At 35.0% G+C, this 20,221-nt stretch overlaps 1 protein-coding gene across 1 annotated transcript; it reads right to left on the bottom strand.

The window, feature by feature from the left end:
• On the bottom strand, window positions 1-18,965 carry LOC140745642 (chromatin-remodeling ATPase INO80). Its single transcript, XM_073077580.1, has 27 exons — window positions 18,761-18,965; window positions 18,328-18,576; window positions 17,548-17,753; window positions 16,888-17,091; window positions 15,943-16,031; window positions 15,207-15,402; window positions 14,774-14,911; window positions 13,986-14,182; window positions 12,986-13,178; window positions 12,279-12,458; window positions 11,657-11,912; window positions 11,121-11,267; window positions 8,960-9,100; window positions 8,435-8,556; window positions 7,842-8,158; window positions 7,259-7,518; window positions 6,881-6,984; window positions 6,263-6,421; window positions 5,166-5,325; window positions 4,595-4,722; window positions 4,268-4,357; window positions 4,088-4,165; window positions 3,790-3,948; window positions 3,408-3,510; window positions 3,206-3,279; window positions 2,321-2,447; window positions 1-65 (listed from the first exon to the last, which is right to left on the bottom strand). Exons 2-27 carry the CDS (start codon window positions 18,563-18,565, stop codon window positions 1-3), a joined length of 4,131 nt encoding a protein of 1,376 aa, XP_072933681.1. The 5' UTR covers window positions 18,566-18,576; window positions 18,761-18,965.
• Window positions 18,966-20,221: the final 1,256 nt, after the last annotated feature.

Below are 20,221 nucleotides of genomic sequence, written 5' to 3' on the forward strand. Positions count from 1 at the left end.
TTAGCCCTGGAAGTCGAGAAAAGGGGCGCAGGGTCGTTTTGGAGAGTTAGGGCTGCGGCAGTTTACTGTGAGACACGGACCAGTCACATCTCCAAGGCGAAATTGTTTGTCTGGTCGATCAACAATCGACTAACTCACTTATTTAATTTAAAGTATTATTTTTTTTATTTTTCAGAATCCTCTTTGTGTTTTAAAAAACACTCAACATAGCTCAGACCCACAAGCGCCTTGCAATCCCGATTTAACCAAAAATATAGTGGCGGAAACAATAGAAACGGCAAAAAAATATGTAACAATTTCCACAAGTCCAATACCAAAAATTTTTAAAGAAAAAATTGAAAATCCTATAAAAGATACAGGCTTAAACCTCATAACCAAACCACCCTCGTACGGAAATAAAAAAAGCCTTTTATATAATGCGAGGAAGCAATCACTGGGTGTAACTAAATGTGTATTTAATTACGTGACAGATGTAGAAATTCCTGATAAATTTAGATCCTTTTTGTTAGCCGACTACAGTTGCAACGAAAACCGAATTATGTTATTTTCCGCAAAGGAGTCGAGAGACCTATTTTCTTCGATTAAAGAGGTGTTCTGCGACGGAACATTCTCGAGCTGTCCTACTCCTTTCGTACAGTTATTTACAATGTTTGGTAATTTGGATGATTCTGTCAATAATGTTAATATGGTCCCGCTATGTTATGCGTTACTATGTAACAAAAAAGAAGAAACATACTTTGCCCTTTTCGAAATTCTAAAATCGCAGTTCCCGAATTGGAGACCCACAAAATTTCATGTAGATTTCGAAGTTGCATCTACAAATGCAATACTTAAATCATTTCCTGATGTTTTAGTAAAGAAGTGTTATTACCATATGACGCGTAGTCTCTGGAGGCGGGCTAAGAAATTAGGATTAAATAAAAGAACAGATAAACGTATTGTTGCACTCTGTGGGGTTCTTCCCTTATTGCCAGAGAACATGATACCTGATGGATGGGAATATATTTTATCGCAATTTCCTAGTTCAGAAAAATTAAATAAATTTAAAAATTATATGCAGAGGTACTGGCTAAAAGAAAAAGCATTTATAAGCCAGTGGTGTGTTTATAAAGAACGGCACAGAACGACGAACATTCTGGAAGGCTGGCACTCGAAACTTAATAGGAATATAAACAAAAATTATGTGACTCTGCTAAAACTTTTAAGTTTTTTGCAAAAACAAGGATCGACATTTTCTAAACGGCTACAACGTTATATAGACAGAGATCAATTTATTATTGATACTCAGTTAGAATTAATACGTAATCAAATTACAATTGGACATTTCCTTGAAAAATTAAGATAAGATGTTATTTATAGTATGTAAGTAAAGGTTCACGCGTAGTTTACTATAGTTGTTTTTTTAAGAGGAAATTATTTTTTTAATGTTACTATTTAGCAATAATTAGTGTGAAATAAAGTGAAGTAACCTAAAAGAAAGAGGAAATAATTGTTAGTGTTTGTATTAACAATATGTGAAAGTGAGGCAATAAAGTGAAATATCTATCTAAAGGACATCTAGCAGTAAGGTGAATAAATAAAGGATTATTTTTATTAGCAATAAGTGAAATATGAAGGACATTTTTTTAAATAAGGTGAATAACAAACAAGGTTTTATTTTTTTTGTAAGTAAATAATAATATACGAGTTTTTATTTTATTTTGGAATACTCAAAAAGTTTTTTTATTTCTTAACTAGCTAACCCGGCTAGGTCTGTTTCGCCTAACATTATATGAAAAAGCAGACGTACCCTGCCGTACAGTTACCCTACCTCTACCGCATACTTATATCCTCTAATACACCCTGTAGATTCGTGGTGGGTCTAAGAAGACATAAAATAAAATAGTCTCAATGGTCCCACCGTCTGGTGGGTCCATTGAGACATATCAGTCTTCACAGACCCACTGGTGGGTCTGCTTGGTGGGTCCTGGGAGACTAAGCGCTTTTATTTTATATATCGTTTTCTGAGCTCATAAATACCTAGAATAAAAATCTAAACTCATTCTTAAGTTTCAGACTGAATAATAATGTAATGAAAGAAATGGGTACACAAGTTATAGCCTGTCTGGCCGATAAAATAACTACGTCGCCATGCACAATGCAAACCGACTCTACGACTTTTGTAGTATTAAAATCATAACTTAAAAGAAATATATAACTTAAAAATCGTAATATATACTTAACATAATAAAGCTTCCATAATCAAGTCAAACACTACAACAATACATCACAATTGAACAAAAATCAAATTAGACTAAAAATAGGTCATCAAGTGACTCACGTAAGGGTGTGTGCATGGGGTCGGAGTCCACCACGAGCGAGTCGCCGTCGTCGTCGACCTGCAGCGGGCTGCCCGGCTCCGACGCGCTGTCCCGCCCGCGCTTCGCCTCCACCGACGCCGGCTGCTGCTACACACAAACACACTTTGAAGGGTTTTTTATAAATAGTTTGAAGGTGGTAGAACCCTTTATGGTTCGACTCCGGCGGCACGACCGCCACACCTATTTCCGCCTATTCACAGTAGTGTCATGCGTTGCTGTGTTCTGATTTGAAGGGTGTGGGGGAGACATACTTTTCCGAGGCGTACCAGCTTAGTCCTCAGGCTACCCCGGCGCATCTGTGCCAGACCTCAGGTAGGAATATCTAATCCTATCGAATTGATTACAGATTTCCATGGGTGGCAGTAGCCAATTACCATCACGTGAACTACATGCTCGTCTGCCAATCCTATATTATAAAAAAATCATACTGAAATTTAAGGCGCATCTTAAGAGAGATAACAAGTACTGTTTGTAACCGAAACTAATAAGCCGGGGGTGTTATTATACCATTAAATTATTTAATTATCGATTTATAGATATGGTACCTACATATTGATACAAGCACTCTTTAATTATTTAACACTAGTTTTCACCCGCGACTTTCCTCTATATATATAAGTAATATATATCCCTCGGGAACGGTAATTTTTTCGGGATCAAAATTACCCTATGCCCTTTTTTACAATAGCTTATTGACAATCAACTATGTAGTTGAGGTTTGAAAGTGTACCAAACAAACACATTCGCATTTAATATATTAGTTAGGAAATTTAACAACAATTTTTTTTTATGTATTGTTTGACCAATACGAAATATTTCAATAAAATAAATATGTAAGTACTTACTTGTGGTAAAATTCCCATCTTCCTCTTACGTTCCCTTTCTTCCATCATTTTCTTCTCTTCAGACTTTTGACGGTCTAAAATAAAGGGGGACTGATTTAGAAATATTTACAGTAAATTATACATTTTACCTTAAAACAGGCTAAGAGTAATATTTAATATGCTAAATATATAACAAAATTGAGGTATATTATTAATAACTTACACTTTAATTCGATCTCTTCATCATCCAATAAAAGTGACACCACCTCCTTCGGTTTCAAGGTATCGGGTTTAAAGTTACCACCGCTGATCACCATTCTTTGTATCTGAAATGTTTTTAAAGTATTCATAACATAGTTCAAAATACAAATTCCATTCTCTTTACCTATTTAACATTAAATCATGAAGTCAAAATATGCTCCTTGTATAACTTCCACTTTTAGTAAACAACTACAAGAAAAAAGGAAAATTTTTTTTGAGAAAACTTCTATAGCGTGATTCCGAACTATTAGTCACGCCATCTCTTGACGATTTGCGGAAAATCGTCAAACAACTTAATATTTGAACAAATTTTAAGAAATTGATAAGTAAAGGAGAATATATACCTCACTTTTCTCCCTCGCTCGTTGCATGATCCGCTCCTCTATAGTGCCCTTACATATCAGTCTATACACGGTGACCTGTTTCGTCTGGCCCAGCCTGTGCGCTCGGTCCATGGCTTGCTGATCCACTGTCGGATTCCAGTCTGAATCGTAGAATATTACCTGTACAACGGTGGTGATATTGCATATATAAACAAAATTGCCAAAACAGTATTTATTGCATTTTGATTAGATATCCAAGTAAAACATAGACTTTTGAAATGTAATTATAAGTTGTAATAAAGAAAAGAAGTATAATTACTGTATCGGCTGCCGTTAGATTGATCCCGAGACCTCCAGCGCGTGTTGACAGCAGAAATACAAAAATATCCGTGCGGGCCTAGAAAAATAATATTTTGAAGCCTTAAAATTAACGCTTTGTTAACTTTCGCGTTGGTTAATGCATAAAAAATATATATTTAAATGTAATAATGTTTGGTACCTGAAAATCTGCAACCATATCGCGTCTGGCTGAAATCTTGCTTGAACCGTCTAACCGCATGTACTTGTGTTTGCGATGCCACATATATTCCTGTGTGAAATGAATAGTTCATTAAAACTTTAAATTTGTTTAAAAAGCGCATTATTTAGTGCAAATTACGTTGCAAATAGAATGAATATAGGAAAGTAATGGATTTTACATTATTTTTCTATAATCTATCTGCAACCCTTAATACAATATATAGAAAAAAAAATTATATACCACTGATGAACATAAACAGTGAATTATATTTAATGAAAGTTATAAGAAATCTATATATCAGCTTACCTCTAATAAGTCAATCATTTTCGTCATCTGACTGTATATGAGTACCCTGTGACCCCGTTCCTTCAGTCTTTTGAGCAGTGAATCTAATACTGTTAATTTGCCCGCATCACTCACTAATTGATTTTTATCTAGAAAAACATAGACTCGTTAACATACCACAGTTTTTACAAACTTAGGTTCACTGCCTATATTTGATACTATCGCTTGAACGACATTTGCTAAAGTTACCATCTTATAAGATATAAAATATTCTTATTCACTTTGTCTGCTGTGAATAAGTATTATATAATGTGAAGTGCTACTTTATTAAAGGTAAATATAATATTTTAAGGATTCCTAAAGTTAAGGTATATATTCATCTATGTATATAGTTATAATCATCTATGTATATATTATCGTTATAAATAGAAAATACAAAATTTCTTGTAACAGTAACAAGAAATTTTTACCGCTATTCTTAAACCATCATAAACCGTAAGACGTGAAATCAATGAGAACTGTAAAGACTGCTATTCTTCATCATCACAACCATTATACATAACAATTTATTAGTAGTAGTATGATACATTACCGGGCACTTGCAGCGATGCCCAACCACGGGGCGGTCGGGCAGCGGCTAACAAACGTGCGAGCGTGTCCGAACCCTGTGCGTTCTCAGCATGCGCGTGTCTCACGTTCCGCCACGCGACGCCGCGGGAGCTCGCGAACATAGCGCGGGTGTTTGCGCACACCTGTAACAATACATTCTTCATTGCTGCTCCATGGATTGCACGTAATTCAAAAGGTGGTAGGGCCATTATAGTTTGACGGCGGATGTTCTACATATTTTTACCGAGAAGCAATTCTGCCTGTCAAGAGAAGCAACATCTTACAAAAAAGCATATATTGCTACAGATAATTTTTATGTTGAAATGTACGATAATTGTAAAATAGAAGATTTGCCTTTGCGAAAAAAATATAATAACTACAATTGTAATTGTTAAGAATTTCAAACAAAATAAAAAAAATATATATTGATATGAAATGCATATTTCAGGTTTTTTTTTTATTTTTATTTTTTATTATCATTAAACCGAAAATAATTCTTATAATTAAACCCAAAAGACCTTTCGAAACAACATTTAAGTCAAAAATCAACTAAATATTAATCAATAATTTACCTATAATATGTTTTTCGTGCCTTTATACACCATACAAGGCCCATATAAAACACAACTTCATACTTATGTTTAGTTTATTGTAAAAAATATTATTCATCCACCTACTCTACGAACTGTAAGAACCATACTTGGTTCTTTTTTGTTACGTTTGGCAGTTTTACGCGGACTACGCTTAGTCCGCGTAAAACTGCTAGTCCGCTCTGAATATAGAAATAAATCGCGTCTCCATAACAAATTGTATGACTACACCTACGCGCAACAACTTCAGAGCGGACTAGCAGTTTGGCGATAACTATACATATCTACACATACCTTTGCTGTGCGTTATAAAGCAGCGCTGGCAAGGGCGTGGCCACCATGCGCAACGTACATGCCGGTCCGGCTCGCCCACGAGTGTACAACCAGTGCTACCCACCGCCAACGACACCGTACCGCCTTCCTCCGTTTTAATCTCCGAAAACATCTCCTGTACGAATTCAAAGTCTAAGTCAAAAATATATATACGCACCTTCTGCTGTGCGTTATAGAGCAACGCTGGCAAGGGCGTGGCCACCATGCGCAGCGTGCGCGCCGGCCGCGGTCCGCTCGTCAGTGTGCAGCTACCAGGATTACCCACGGCCAACGACACCGTGCCGCCCTCCTCCGTCTTGATCTCCGACAGCATCTCCTGTAGGAACACCTTGGGATATCACATAAGGCTTCATGACAACTATACTCTGTGTACGCCGTATTACTATTACTTCTTTTTATAATATAGGAGTAGCAGACGAGCATGCAGTCGCCTGATAAGTGGCTCCTGCCGCCCATGGAGATCTGTAATCAACCCCAGATAGGATTAGATATTCATACCTGAGGTGGACCACGATGCGGCTTTATGACAACTAAACACCAATTATCATATTTTTTCTCTACCTGGGGACTAAATTGGAACACCTGAAATAAGTGATTTCCACTACCACACCCTTCAAACCAGGAACACTGCAGTGTTAACAAAAAAAAGTGTAAAAATGGATGATAGATTCCACCGAAGTCATTGTCACTTACGACTTATTATTAGATTTATACTATACAAGATTAGACAAATAAAAACGTAATTGTGTCAATAATATCTGAAGAATATTCTCACCTGACCCTCCGCAATTTGTGAATTTCTTACGCGCATAGCCTTATGTTCTATTGTTTCTGGCATATAGTTTATAACATGGTCTAAATGTGCGTAGAATGGTCCTCCTAATGACAAAAAAGACATTTATATTTATTAAATAGTAAGAAACATAATAACAAATTTATTAATATGAACATTGTTCGAAATACGAGTATGTTTCGAGAACATTTCTAATATGAATGAGGTTTTATATATTGAGATGTTATATGATACATTCCTCAGATTAGATGAATATAAAATGAAAGATTTTCTTAAGTGTAAGTGTGTCATTTTATTTAAATGATAGTATTAATAATGTGATAAAATTTCACAAAAAGTGCTAATAATTGTCCCATTTACCTTCAATCCAAAGGGGATCAGTGAACAAAAAGTCTCTCCACAACAAACTGTCATGTTTCCTTCGTTCCAACACATCTCCGTCGGGGCATATCAACAACATATCTTTGCTATTCACTCTATCGTAGTAGTCCGGCGATATGTCCGTCTCGTTCTCGCCCCCCTCCTGCTTCACTTCACTCGCTTTAACCCTGTGCCGCCACCAGTAGTGCCTGTGCCTTAACTTCTCGTATTTTTCTAGACAATACTCTATATGTTGAATTCTGAAAGATTTTATTATCATGATTATTGAAGAAATAAATCAATTAAAAGTAAGTAGTAAGTCAATTAAAATCTTTATATGACTTGGGTATTTTTATTTAAAAAAATGTGAATTCGCTGTAGTATGGGATAGTAATTTTGATTGGTTAAGACAAACAAGTCTCGTAGAAATACCATATTTAGGGGCATGGTGTCACAAGTGATCTATTTGACTTATATCATCAGCAACTACATTGAAATCCGATAAATTACGAATGCACTAAAACAACATATTGGATTAATATATGATTATAATTTTAATATCAATACATCACAATATACTTACACACACAACCAACCGCATAACAACACTTTATACAGTTCCATTGGTGATAAATCCATGTACCTTGTGAACGAAAAACACCCATTTACACTTTGAACACTTTCACTTGCACCACATACACTTGTATCACTTACACTTCTATGAACATATGGCGGTGTTAATATTGATAGTTTGTTGTACAGCAAGTGTCTTTTGGATGGTATAGAATGGAGTAAGATACCGTCTTCTGCTATTAACTTAGGTAGATGGTAGTCTTCTACGTACATCGCGAAGGGAGACCTCACGTCCCGCCTCTCGAATAGTTCCGGGTGGTTACATACCTGCACAGAAGTTTTACAAAAGATAAATAAAGCCTTAACAATTTAAGTGAAATAAAATAAATAAATACTTATAGCGCAAAAAATTAAATGATGTCTCACTCTGATATGTATCCAACAACGTGCAGTTGTTCATATTTCATATTTGAACTTTGTTTCATGAATTTCAAGGATTACAATCACAATAAAGTTTGAAGTATTTATATGGAAATCTGGCTCAAAGGACCATTAAAAATATGAAATATAATATTTCAAAGGATGTTTAAACAACAAACTTACCTTTCTAAACTGCATAACTAAATTCATAAGATTGGACGTGAAGTTTTTGTCGACATTGTGCCCTGACTCGGCGCCGACAGAGTAATGCAATAATTCTTCTATCTTTATCTTCTTCTTTAGAGCTAAAATATATTTGTAAGCCAAATTAAAACATATAGTAATGATTGTATTTATTAATACATAATATTTACAACAAATGTATATAAGCCACAATAATATTAATTTGAAAAAGATTACTGACAATGTAATATTCCTTTCAGGGATTAAATTAGTTTTTACATGAACTCTCATGTTACAAGTAAACAATAATAAAAGTACTCATTCTTACCATCTTCTAATGCAAAATAAGTAATACTAAATATTTTGTATGCCCAATGGACAACTTATCTTTTTAGCTAGGATATTTAGATAGCATATAGCATAGCATAGCTAGATTTATAGATATATAAAATATATCAATACTTCTACAGTTCTATTACATGAAGAAATGCTTCTATAAATAAAATTGTTACAAAAATAACTTACCTATGTACAATAATTTTTGTCGTATTGTCAAGGGACAGTGCACTTCAATCTCAATTTTATCCGATAATTCGTTCTCCACGTCCTTCTTTATCCGCCTCAACATGAACGGTTTGAGTATCATGTGTAGCCTAGAAAGATGTTCTAGGAAAAAGAAAGAAAAAAATATTACGAAAATTACACAAGTTTAAAATATTCGAACGGTTGTACTTAAATATTATTTTATAAAACGTACATATACTAGTATTAAACAAATATATGTGAACCAACAAGATGTGTAAATATTATATGTAAAATTGTGTCATGAAAATTATGAATATAAGAAACATTCTGAAATCGAATGACCCAAGTAACTATAGGCCTATATCAGTTCTACCAGTCATCTCGAAGGTATTTGAAAGGATACTTTATACGCGAATATATGAACATCTAAATGACATAGACTTTCTCTCTAAAAAACAATATGGATTTAGGCCAAAGTCAAATACTTTAGCAGCTACCATTGACTTAGTTACTAATATCAAAAATGCTATTGATAAAAAACAGGTGGCCCTAGGCATATTCATTGATATCAAAAAAGCATTTGACGCGGTGAGTCACCCACTTTTACTCAAGAAGCTTAGTTACCTTTTTAGTGACTTAGCATACAATATTCTAAAGTCTTACCTATGCAACCGGTATCAAATAGTCAAAATTGGCGACAGTAAAAGTACTATGACAAAGATAACTCACGGTGTTCCACAAGGATCTATATTAGGACCTTTATTATTCCTAATTTACATTAATAGTATTAGTGAACTTGCCTTAACTGGGGATCTAATATTATATGCAGACGACACGTGCCTTTTTTACTATGGAGAAAATTTGAATGAAATTATGGCCAAATCTCAAAAGGATCTAGATTCCCTAGATGAGTGGTTTAAACACAACCTTCTCACAATTAATACCAACAAAACAGCATACATGATTTTCGCCGCTAAAAACAAAAAAATTGTTCCTAATCTTGCACTTAAAATAAACAATGAAATTCTACAAATATCAGAACAAGAAAAATATCTCGGCCTTATTTTAGACAATAAATTGACATGGAAACCGCACATAATGAAAGTACGTAAAAAACTAATATCTTTGTTAGGTTGTTTAAGAACTTTATCCAAATATATACCAGCAAAAATACGAACTGTAATATACAATACCTTAGTAAAACCACATATAGAATATCTTACTGAGATATGGGGATGTGCAGCTAAGAGTAATATACAACCTCTACAAAGAACACAAAACAAACTAATAAAAGTACTATATAAAATGGACTTCATGACACCTACAAAGGAGGTTTACAAAATAACGAAGCTCTTTAACGTAAAACAGATATATACCTACAACACATGCATATTGGTTAGAAAAATACTCAAAGGAACACTACGAACACAATTTCGTTTTGATCTCAAAGAGCCCAGTAGATATAGTAAACGCAAGAAAAATACAAATCTAATACAACTACCCAAAACCAGGACAAATTACGGTAAATTAAACATAAAATATGATGGAGCTAGAATGTATAATAACTTACCTGAATGTATAACTAAAGTAAAGTCCTTTGCCAAATTCAAAACACTGTTAAAAAATTACATTCTCAATAACATCGAATAAACATACAATACAATATTAACATATAATATAACAAGCACTCAAAAATACTAAAAGCACAAATACATAAATATATAGTGTTATGTCAAGAACGCATACATAAAAATTACACACACACATTCAGACACACGCATACACACATGCGCACACACTCACACATGCGCTACACACACGCACATGCAACACACACACGAACATACCTACCGAGCATTACCATAAGTTATTAATACTCTATTGTAAATTTCTCATTTTAAGTGACAAATGTAATATGTCTTATGAGAAATAAAGATTCTTTAAACCTAATGAAAAGTTTAATATAATCAACATGTAATCAAAACCATGAGTTGAATGTCGGACAACCCAATTCACATAAAGTACACAGTAACAACTACACTTAGTCAATTCTTGATAATGCTGGAATACAATAGAGACAAACTCTATTTTATATAATGACAATCTAACTAAAATCTATTTCTGGAAGTTAATAAAATACAACAACAATATGAAACCTTACTCTCATCGATGGTACTCTTGTTCTCGGCGTGGCTCTCGATGTCCTTAGAGAACCACTCGTTAAACTCTTCGTGCGAGTCGAACAGCGTCGGCATTATGAAATGCAGCAACGCCCACAACTCCGCCATGCTGTTTTGTATTGGGGTACCTGAGTGGTATAACATTTTACTGTATAAATATTACACACAAATTTAAACATCATGCAAATTTTCGAAATTATATTTGTTTACAAGGAATATTACATTTGGAGTTATATATTAAATAAAAATAATTCTATTTGGGAGAGTTTGATCAAGGAGGGAAAAGTGAGGAGGGAGGGGTAAAAATTATGTAAATTTTAGCATAAATGAAAATAATAACAGCACCATAAAACGGTCTGGTAAATATTGCAAGTTTTGTAAAAAGGGCTACCAACAATGTAATTTTTCAATATTTTATTTTATTATAAATTTTCCCAAATGCCCCCAACACAAATACAACGTCAAATAGCAATCAAAATACTATGCAGATCATAACCTATCATGCTCAACTACTCACCAGACAGCAACAATCGATTCCTACAGCTAAACCCGAGCAGCAACTTCCACCGCATACTAGCCGAGCTCTTGATCGCCTGCGCTTCATCCAGTATCATATACTGCCAGGCCACGCGGTTCAAGTACTTCAGATCGGAGACCACTATCTGGTATGACGTCACCACCACGTGGAAGGCCGCCTGGCGCGTGTGCAGGTCCTTGCGCTCCCAGAACTGACGCAGGATTTTGCGCTCGCTCGGGCTGCCCCAATATGGTACCTATGATATTACGACCACCATTAATTGTTTAGTATCCCACTGAGATCAGTAATATTCTCTCAGACAACGAAGAGATAATTTACGACATTTTAGTACTGGACATAAGTAATAAAATTAAATAAAGTAAAATACAAACTGACAGATTTATGGCTCAAGAAAAAAATCTATACCAGCTGTTAGTCACATAGGATTTCTTACCATGTTTACCTTCACCACTAAAGCAAGTGACAATTAGCTACTTATAAATCTTGGCAACTATATTAATTTAAGGAACTATAAACACTAGCTCATTTAACAAATTAATGCGTTGTTTTAATTTTACTATCATACATCTTCCATCATGTTTATATAGAAGCAAAAACTCACCACTTTAAAATCAGGCACAAACCGTTGCATCTCCTGCTGCCAGTTGTGCAACGTGGAAGCCGGCGATACCACGAGGAAGGGGCCCCAAACGCCCAGACGTTCAGCCACATGGCAGAGGAACGCTATGCACTGCACCGTTTTACCGAGACCCATTTCATCTGCTAGAATGCCGCTGATGCCCTGCAAATTTAAATGCGGTTTAGTAATTAAGTTAAACATGAAAATAAAATAACCATGTATTTTATAACATATTAAATTAAAATTTAAATTCATGAAATAGAATAAGTTATAATGGTGTTACGATTATAACTTATATCATCATCATCATCAATCATATTTAAAAATTATATATAAAGTGTATTATATAATTTTTAAATATGATTTTTAGATGATTTTATCATTTGGAATATAGGGATTGATGTCTAAATGATTTTGAAGATTTAATAAACCAGCATTTTGTGTAAAAAAAAATAGTTTTATTAAATTAAGCTGATAAAAAAAATCTCTTGTAAAAAAAGTAGACTGTCGTTTATTAAACTACATGAATAATTTTGTTAAATACTAGTTATCTATAGAGGGTATTAAGCCATGTGACAAACGGACAGACACTAGAGGCTTAGTTAATTGATGGGCTTTTTGCGTACGGAACCCTAAAGTTAACCAACACTCGCCACAACATTCACTGCTACTTTCAACAACAACCTCACCTGATCGTACAGATTCGCGAGCCAGTTCATCCCCTTCAGCTGGTAGCCCTTGAGCGTGCCGCGGAAGATGTTCGGCTGCGCGTGGTCGCCGCGCGCCGCGTCCAGCCGCGCGCCGCCCAGCGCCGCCGCGCGCGCCCTCTCCGCGCGGAACGCCTCGCGGGCGTTGCGCGACGCGCGGGCCTTCATCGCCTCGCTGACGATAGAGTAAGAAATGAGTGTGTAAGCATTAACATAAGGGAGGTGTTGAGTTATAGTTTCAAGAGTATGATCATGCAAAAACATATATAGTCCGCGTCAAACTGCTAGTCCGCTTTAAATATAGAATTGAGTCGCGTCGCAACAGCAAATTGTAGATATCAGCGCCCCTCCCCCCTGCGCCCGACCGCTGCCCGCTCTCGCCCGCGATTACATAGCTGTGTGTTGGTGCGGAGTATATGCTTGTAGTTATGTTCGACCGCATTGGCTCGCTGACTATACGCGCAACAACTTCAAAGCGGACTAGCAGTTTGGCGTGGACTATGACAATTGTTGAACTATATGAACTAAGCAAAATTAGTTTATACTCCAACGGCATTATTTAGACTTTATACACACATGCAGTGCTAACAGAGGTGTAGCATACTTTAATTTTTGCAAAGACCAAATTTAAAGTACATATCAATAATATAGTGACATAAATACGATTTCCCAATAAAATATCACAAAATAAATACTTTAGATTTAAGAAAGAAAATAAATGCTTTAGACTTCTTTACATTGAAATGTCTACTAACTTTACACTTTCACAGACCCAAATTAAAGAACTCATTCTCGAATGTTAAGTTTAAAGATATCCTGTGAAATAATCAATCTACAACACAAACAACTTCATCAGACTGTGCCTCGACAATCATTTCTCATAGTAAGATTCTCCATGAGTAGTATACATCACTATACATAAAATAACACTGCTAAATATTTGCACCTTCAACTAAATAACAACAATAATAAATATGCTCACCTATCATAGTGGTCTATAGCTGCCAACCTCGGGTCCCTGTCTTCATCGAGCTGTCTCAATATTCTATCTGCGCCACTATCACCATCATCTGTTGCATTCAATTTCCTTTGCATAAAATGCGCGTATAATTCCGTTTGTGTGATTAAGAAGTTTAGTTTCCTTCTTTGTCGTTTTGCTTCCATTAACTCTACATCCATCTGTGAATTGGGCATTTAATTATAGGCTTAAACTTAAAATAACACGAATATTGGTTCCTACAAATAATAACTAACACACATTTCACATCTGTAAATTATAAATTAGTCACAAACCCATAAATTCATTTTATATAAATTAATATCATAGTCATAAATATATTATAATAATATAATTATGTAAATAGTAAAACTACTTAATTGATAAGTAATAATTTAATAATGTATTCAAATTATGTATATGATTTATTATTAACATTAAGATAAAGTCTAAATTGATTTATATTAATGAAGATATTGAATAAATATATGATTTTAGACTAAAATTATCGCGGAATTGAGACATTTTATTATGTAACGGGTACTCACGATATGCGATTTTAAATTTAAGAATCGGCAATAAAGAAATTGAATAAATAATAAATAAGTAACAACCATGTGTCATATCTGTATTAAGACTGAGTTGACAAAAAAAAACTAAATTCATTAAACTTACTATTCGGAATCGGAGTCTGATAATCGAATAACTAATTCACCTATAAATTTAAGTACCGTTACAAATCCAGTATGAATTTGTAATAAGCGCCAACTCACCTTCCTTTGCTCTTCAGCTTCCCTCTCCATGCGCCGTCTTGTCTCCCTCTCCGCACGGTCATACCTCCTCCAGTACGCTTGCATCTCGCGGCTAAGTCGCTTACACCGCCATACTGTCTCCTTCATATTTTTCTGGGACTACAACAACAAATTATGTCTCTTTATTCGTAACTCCCAATTTGTATTACACAAACACAAATAGTAGTGAATAAGTTTAATGATCGTTTTGCATTTTGGGTCTAAAACAGATGGATGAATTTTGATTATTTGTTTTATGCATAAGGAAACTTGATCCAATCTAAGAAAAAGAGAGGACTAATCAAATTTGTTCAACTGTTTGAAGTCAGGCGTTTTTTTAATTAACAATACAATAAACTAAATCTTGAAAAATAATATCCATTGTAATTAGATCTAGAACTTATCGATATAGTACCTGCATAGCAACATGCCGCCAGTGTTTACAGCATAATGTAGCCAGCCGTTTCCTTTGCAGCATGAGCTCCCTGTGCGCAGCTGTCCTAGCCCGCTGCACCTTGCCCAACTCCTTCTTCACCAAGAGCTGCCAGTGTCGCCGCCGTCTCGCTGTCAACGCCTCTGGACTCTTGAGCATTGCCAGCTTCTTGCGACCTCTGAACAGATAAGCAAAGTGGTACACAGAGGCTAACAGGTAGCCTGTTAGGGATGTGGCTACCTAAAACTGGAGGTGGTCTTTATAGAAACTTAGAGAGATGGATATGGAGAGATAAAATTAAGGAAATGCCACTATTTTTCAATAACAACTCCATTTTTGTATGAATGGCAGTGTCAACTCCTTTTCTGTCTTATTACAAACAACACTATTTTAATCTAATAAATATACTTACAATTGGTATTCCGATTGCAGCTTAATCCTCACCTTACTTAGCTTAATAATAACTGAACGCGAGCAGCGACATCTATCGTTTACCACATAAGGTGCCATTTAAACTGTAGTAGCACATGAAGTGTAGCATAAGGGTCCTCCTTTTGGTTTGTTTTTAAAACTACATCTAATTACACTACTTTTGTAATGGTTATTGATTACATGTGGCTGAAATTTTTCGCAGTACTAAAACTATTATCCTTGACTATGTTCATTAACCACAGGGTAGTGGGTGTGGCGTTATCTAGACACAAAAAGAACTAAATACCTGACTCCAGCTTTTTCTGAGATTGTATACTCATCATCATTTTCCTCTTTCAAGTGACGAAGTTGCTCCTCCCAATCAACACCATCAGGCTAGAAGGTAGTTCACAATTTATTCTCGGGTATTTGGTATCCATGTTTTAGTTTTTTTTGGCATTTTTCACGTTTTTCCAATTAGACATGAGAATCTGATTTGAATTGGATATGACATATTGATGCTTAAAAGGCAATCCTTACTGAGCGACATTTAATAAATTTTACAGGCGAGTAATTCAGAATAGAAATATTAAAAATCTCATCTAATTGTTGGATTGAAATATTTCAATCTGAGGTGATTTTCTTTTGAATTTCAATTTTAAATCCTGTAAAGCTTACTCAATGTAGCCTAGTAAGGATTGCCTTTCAACCATCAATATAGATAAATTTATATGTAATGAAAGCAATAAATAGAGGCCCATAAATACCATTCAATCTAAACCGTTTTTTGCTTACCACAATATGAAATTTAACAATTTAAGTAGGTAAGAATTGTGAAATTACAAACTTTGATAAGCAAAGGTAGTTTAAAATTGATTGAAATTATTAATAATGAACGATAGACACAAACATAAATAGGTAAGAAAAAAATGTTTTTATATCACGGCGTGCGTAAATTGACGTTTTACGCACGCTTCGCGTGCGCAAAACCCCCATTTCCGACCCCGTAATATAAAATTTTATACAACACGCGGACGAAAAATGTTTTTCTGACTCGTGTGATTGCAGTCCTCGCCTGCGGCTCGGCCTGCAAACTCACACTTGTCAGTAAAAAATTTTTCGTCCTCGTATTGTAATGTACTATTCTGTGAATTTACTAGTATTCCAAAAGAAGAATCAGTTTAATAAGGAAAAAGAGAAATCACAATATATATTTTATAAAATTGTTATAAAGTAACATAACTATGCTTACCACATCACTTCCATCAAAGCCTCTGCCATCTCGGACCCTTCCACGCCTGCCCTTCTGTTGTCCTCTAGCCGCCCCCCTGTCTGAAGGACGGCCTCTGCGCCCCCTTGCTGAAGGTGGAGGTGGAACAGGCCTGCTGATGCGTCGCTCCGGATACCGATCGATGGTTGATAATAAGCCAGCACCATAATACATATAACGGGAATTCTGCAAAAATATAAATTTCCATAGTGAAATCATTCCACAACACCTATGAAATTACATCTAGAAATAAATAGTTATATTTTAAAAACTAAAAACCACACTATAATCATTATCCTGATGATCTTGATGAGGACAATGGGACAAAAATATTAAAATCGTGTATTGTCATCGGTTCTAAATAAGTGTTCAAAATTTTAATTAATCGGACCATTAAAAGTGGGTAAAAATCAAATTCAAAGATTCCATTACATACATAATAAAAGCATGGTAAAAACAAATACAACCATTCAAATCAAACTGATGTATCCATTTTTGATTATACATAAACTACTTTATTATTAAATTAACTGCAAATTTAATGCAATAAAATTTTTAATTTCATATCTTATACTCTTGGTAATTAAACATATACAATAAGTATTAATGTCTTAGTATAAAATTAAGATAAACAACACTAACCCCAGGATCCTTATAATAGTCCTTAGCATATTTATTTTGAAACTTCCTCTCTTTAAGTAGCTGTTGTATCCTCTGTTCTTTGCCTGCGGGGGAGTCATCCTCACTGCTGGTGTCTAATTCTGAGGAAAGCAGCACATCTCGGAGCCACTGTCTCTCCTCACCAACGGATGCTAGGTTGTATAAGCGAAGTCTATCACTTTGTCTTTCTGTTAAAAAGCAATTGATATATGTATTTTTTATAAACAGCATGCTATTAAAGTACATTTAAGTGGTCACTAATGTGGTTACAGCAGCTCATAGACAAAACCATACATTGTCTTGTTCAATAAAGATTAAATCCTTTACTGCCACAAATGCAAGCCTTTATGATAGGATGAAATAACATGGAGAAACCCCATTTCCGCAAAAAGCCATTAGCAACAGTTATACATCCCTTAGATGTTACATGCGTATATTTTTTGGCATTTTCCTTTCAACATTAAAGCAAATAATAATTTCTTGATGTTAATTTACCAAAACACAGACAATAACATAAGAGTGGATCTCAGTAGAGGAATGCCAGGTACAAAACACCATATTCGTGTTACTGCAAAATCACTGCTCAAACACTAGTTTGTCTATAATCTAGAGTATTGAGTCTAAGGCCAAAAAAAAACAGAAAGATGTATACATGTGTATATGGATCTATTAAAAAGCTTAACTATAGAAATAAGCATGTTAATAGTGCAATGCATCTCAATTGAATATGACATTGGACACTAAATTTATCAGGGCACTGACCTTGTTTAGTGGTGACAACCCCATGCATAATCTTATCACCTTTGGACATTTCATTGCCCATGAATTTGGTGTCTGAATCATCGTCGCTATCACTCCCACCATCAGAGTTGAGTATCCTCTCCACCTGGTCCACAAAAGGCCTCACGTCTAGTGCGGCTTCCAACCGCTGAATGTGTAACGGTTTGGCCACTTCATGTCGCTTCAGCACCGTCTTCCCCACCACTGACTTCTCAGTCATCGTAGCGGACCCTGGAAACGCAACACTATCTCACTTCAAACGACTTACGCTCCACCGAATAAGGTGCCTCGATCGCAAAAAGAAACAAAACAGTAACGAATAAACGCGTGCACACCGACACTATCACACAGCAAACGAGATTATTTCGAAAAACATTACGATCGAGATGGGCACTTGGCACAAAGTTGCACTTACACCAATTTCGTTACCCTTCGGGATGACCTCACGTTGATTACTTAACACAAAATTCCATAACATTCACAAAATGGCGAACGAGAATATTCGACAAATCGCTGTCAATGTCGCCGCCCGAGCGGCGCACATAACTACTCATTTCGTATTTGAGCTTGAAAAAACACGAACCCGCCATAATAATCGCAAAGCTTTGACAGTATTTGACATAACATTTTTTACCAATTATTGCAAGACTTCATGTTTGACACTGAAAACTACCAATCAATGTTGAGTATATACAATGATTAACCAATGACGGTGCCAGATTATTTAACTACGCTATATTCGTAAAAGACAACAAACTATACCTTGTTTAACAATACGTTCAATTTATAGGTTCACAAAAAGGATAAATTAAAAGTGCCAAAGTCATTTATGAATTTACGTGGCTACCCTTGAGGTTACTATACTCTTTGGCTACCCAATACACTAAGACTCAAACAGTCGTATAAACATATTTTAATTAAAAAAAATTAGAATATGTTTAGTTTCGAATTGACAAAACATTCAATTTCAAATTATGGGCAAATTCGATATCGAGGTTCGACCGGTCTTGGACCCGGTCAAGTACAAAAAACCTATACCTACCTAACCAAACCTCGGAACAATATTATAATAATAAAAATGTTAGTCCAAAGAGTATAGTCTATATAGGTTATTATACTCTTTTTTTGAGTATAGTAACCTGAATGTTAGTCATTGTTCCGAGGACCAACAGAATGCGTATTTAAATAGCGTATTTTGTTGGCAGCACTGTATGACATGCGTTCATACGTAATCTGTGCAATATAATATAGTTTTAGTTAGGGATGGGCCCACTCGAGTTAAACACAACTCCAGAGAGAGGTCGGTTGACGTCTGACGACGTCGAGTCGACGACATGATTTAGCAGGTCTAAATTTGAGAAGATGATTTATTACGAAAACATTTTTTTTATTCGAATACGTCATATGTCAGAAACGTTTTATAGACCGAAATTTCAATTTAAAATTCAATTCAAAATTAGGTAATTGTTGTTCTGAAAAACTTTGTGATGTTTTAAAATAATATTTTAAGAGTGTTAAATATATTTTTGTAAAGTAATTTGATAAGAATTTTAAATTTATTTGAGAAGGTAGATAAAAAATTACCCCGTTATTTCCGAAACTTCAAAACCTGAATTAAAAAAAAACAGTACAAAAAATATTATATTCCAGTAGATTACAGACGACCATGTACTAATATAATAATAATTATGATTTACATAACTTCGTAAAATTATTCGGTCGAAGCATTAGGCCATAATATAAAGCACGCAAATAACGAACTAATCGCACACTCTCTTTTTATCTTGCTTACTTATTTCGTATAATCGGATCCAACTCGAGCAAAGCGTAACTCGAGTTCGATAATTGACATCACTATATAGTGTTACTGTAGGTC

This window comes from Epargyreus clarus, unplaced genomic scaffold, assembly GCF_041222505.1.
Source record: "Epargyreus clarus isolate Ecla_fem2 unplaced genomic scaffold, WU_Ecla_fem_2.2 ptg000010l, whole genome shotgun sequence".
In the NCBI taxonomy this organism is placed as follows: Eukaryota; Metazoa; Arthropoda; class Insecta; order Lepidoptera; family Hesperiidae; genus Epargyreus; species Epargyreus clarus.

Coding starts and splice junctions, on each gene's coding strand:
- LOC140745642 (XM_073077580.1), bottom strand. CDS start 18,565: ATGACTGAGAAGTCAGTGGTGGGGAAGACGGTGCTGAAGCGACATGAA. Junction 8,557..8,959: donor ACAAAAATTATTGTACATAG/GTAAGTTATTTT, acceptor AATATATTTTAG/CTCTAAAGAAGAAGATAAAG. Junction 4,358..4,594: donor AAATGATTGACTTATTAGAG/GTAAGCTGATAT, acceptor CATTTCACACAG/GAATATATGTGGCATCGCAA.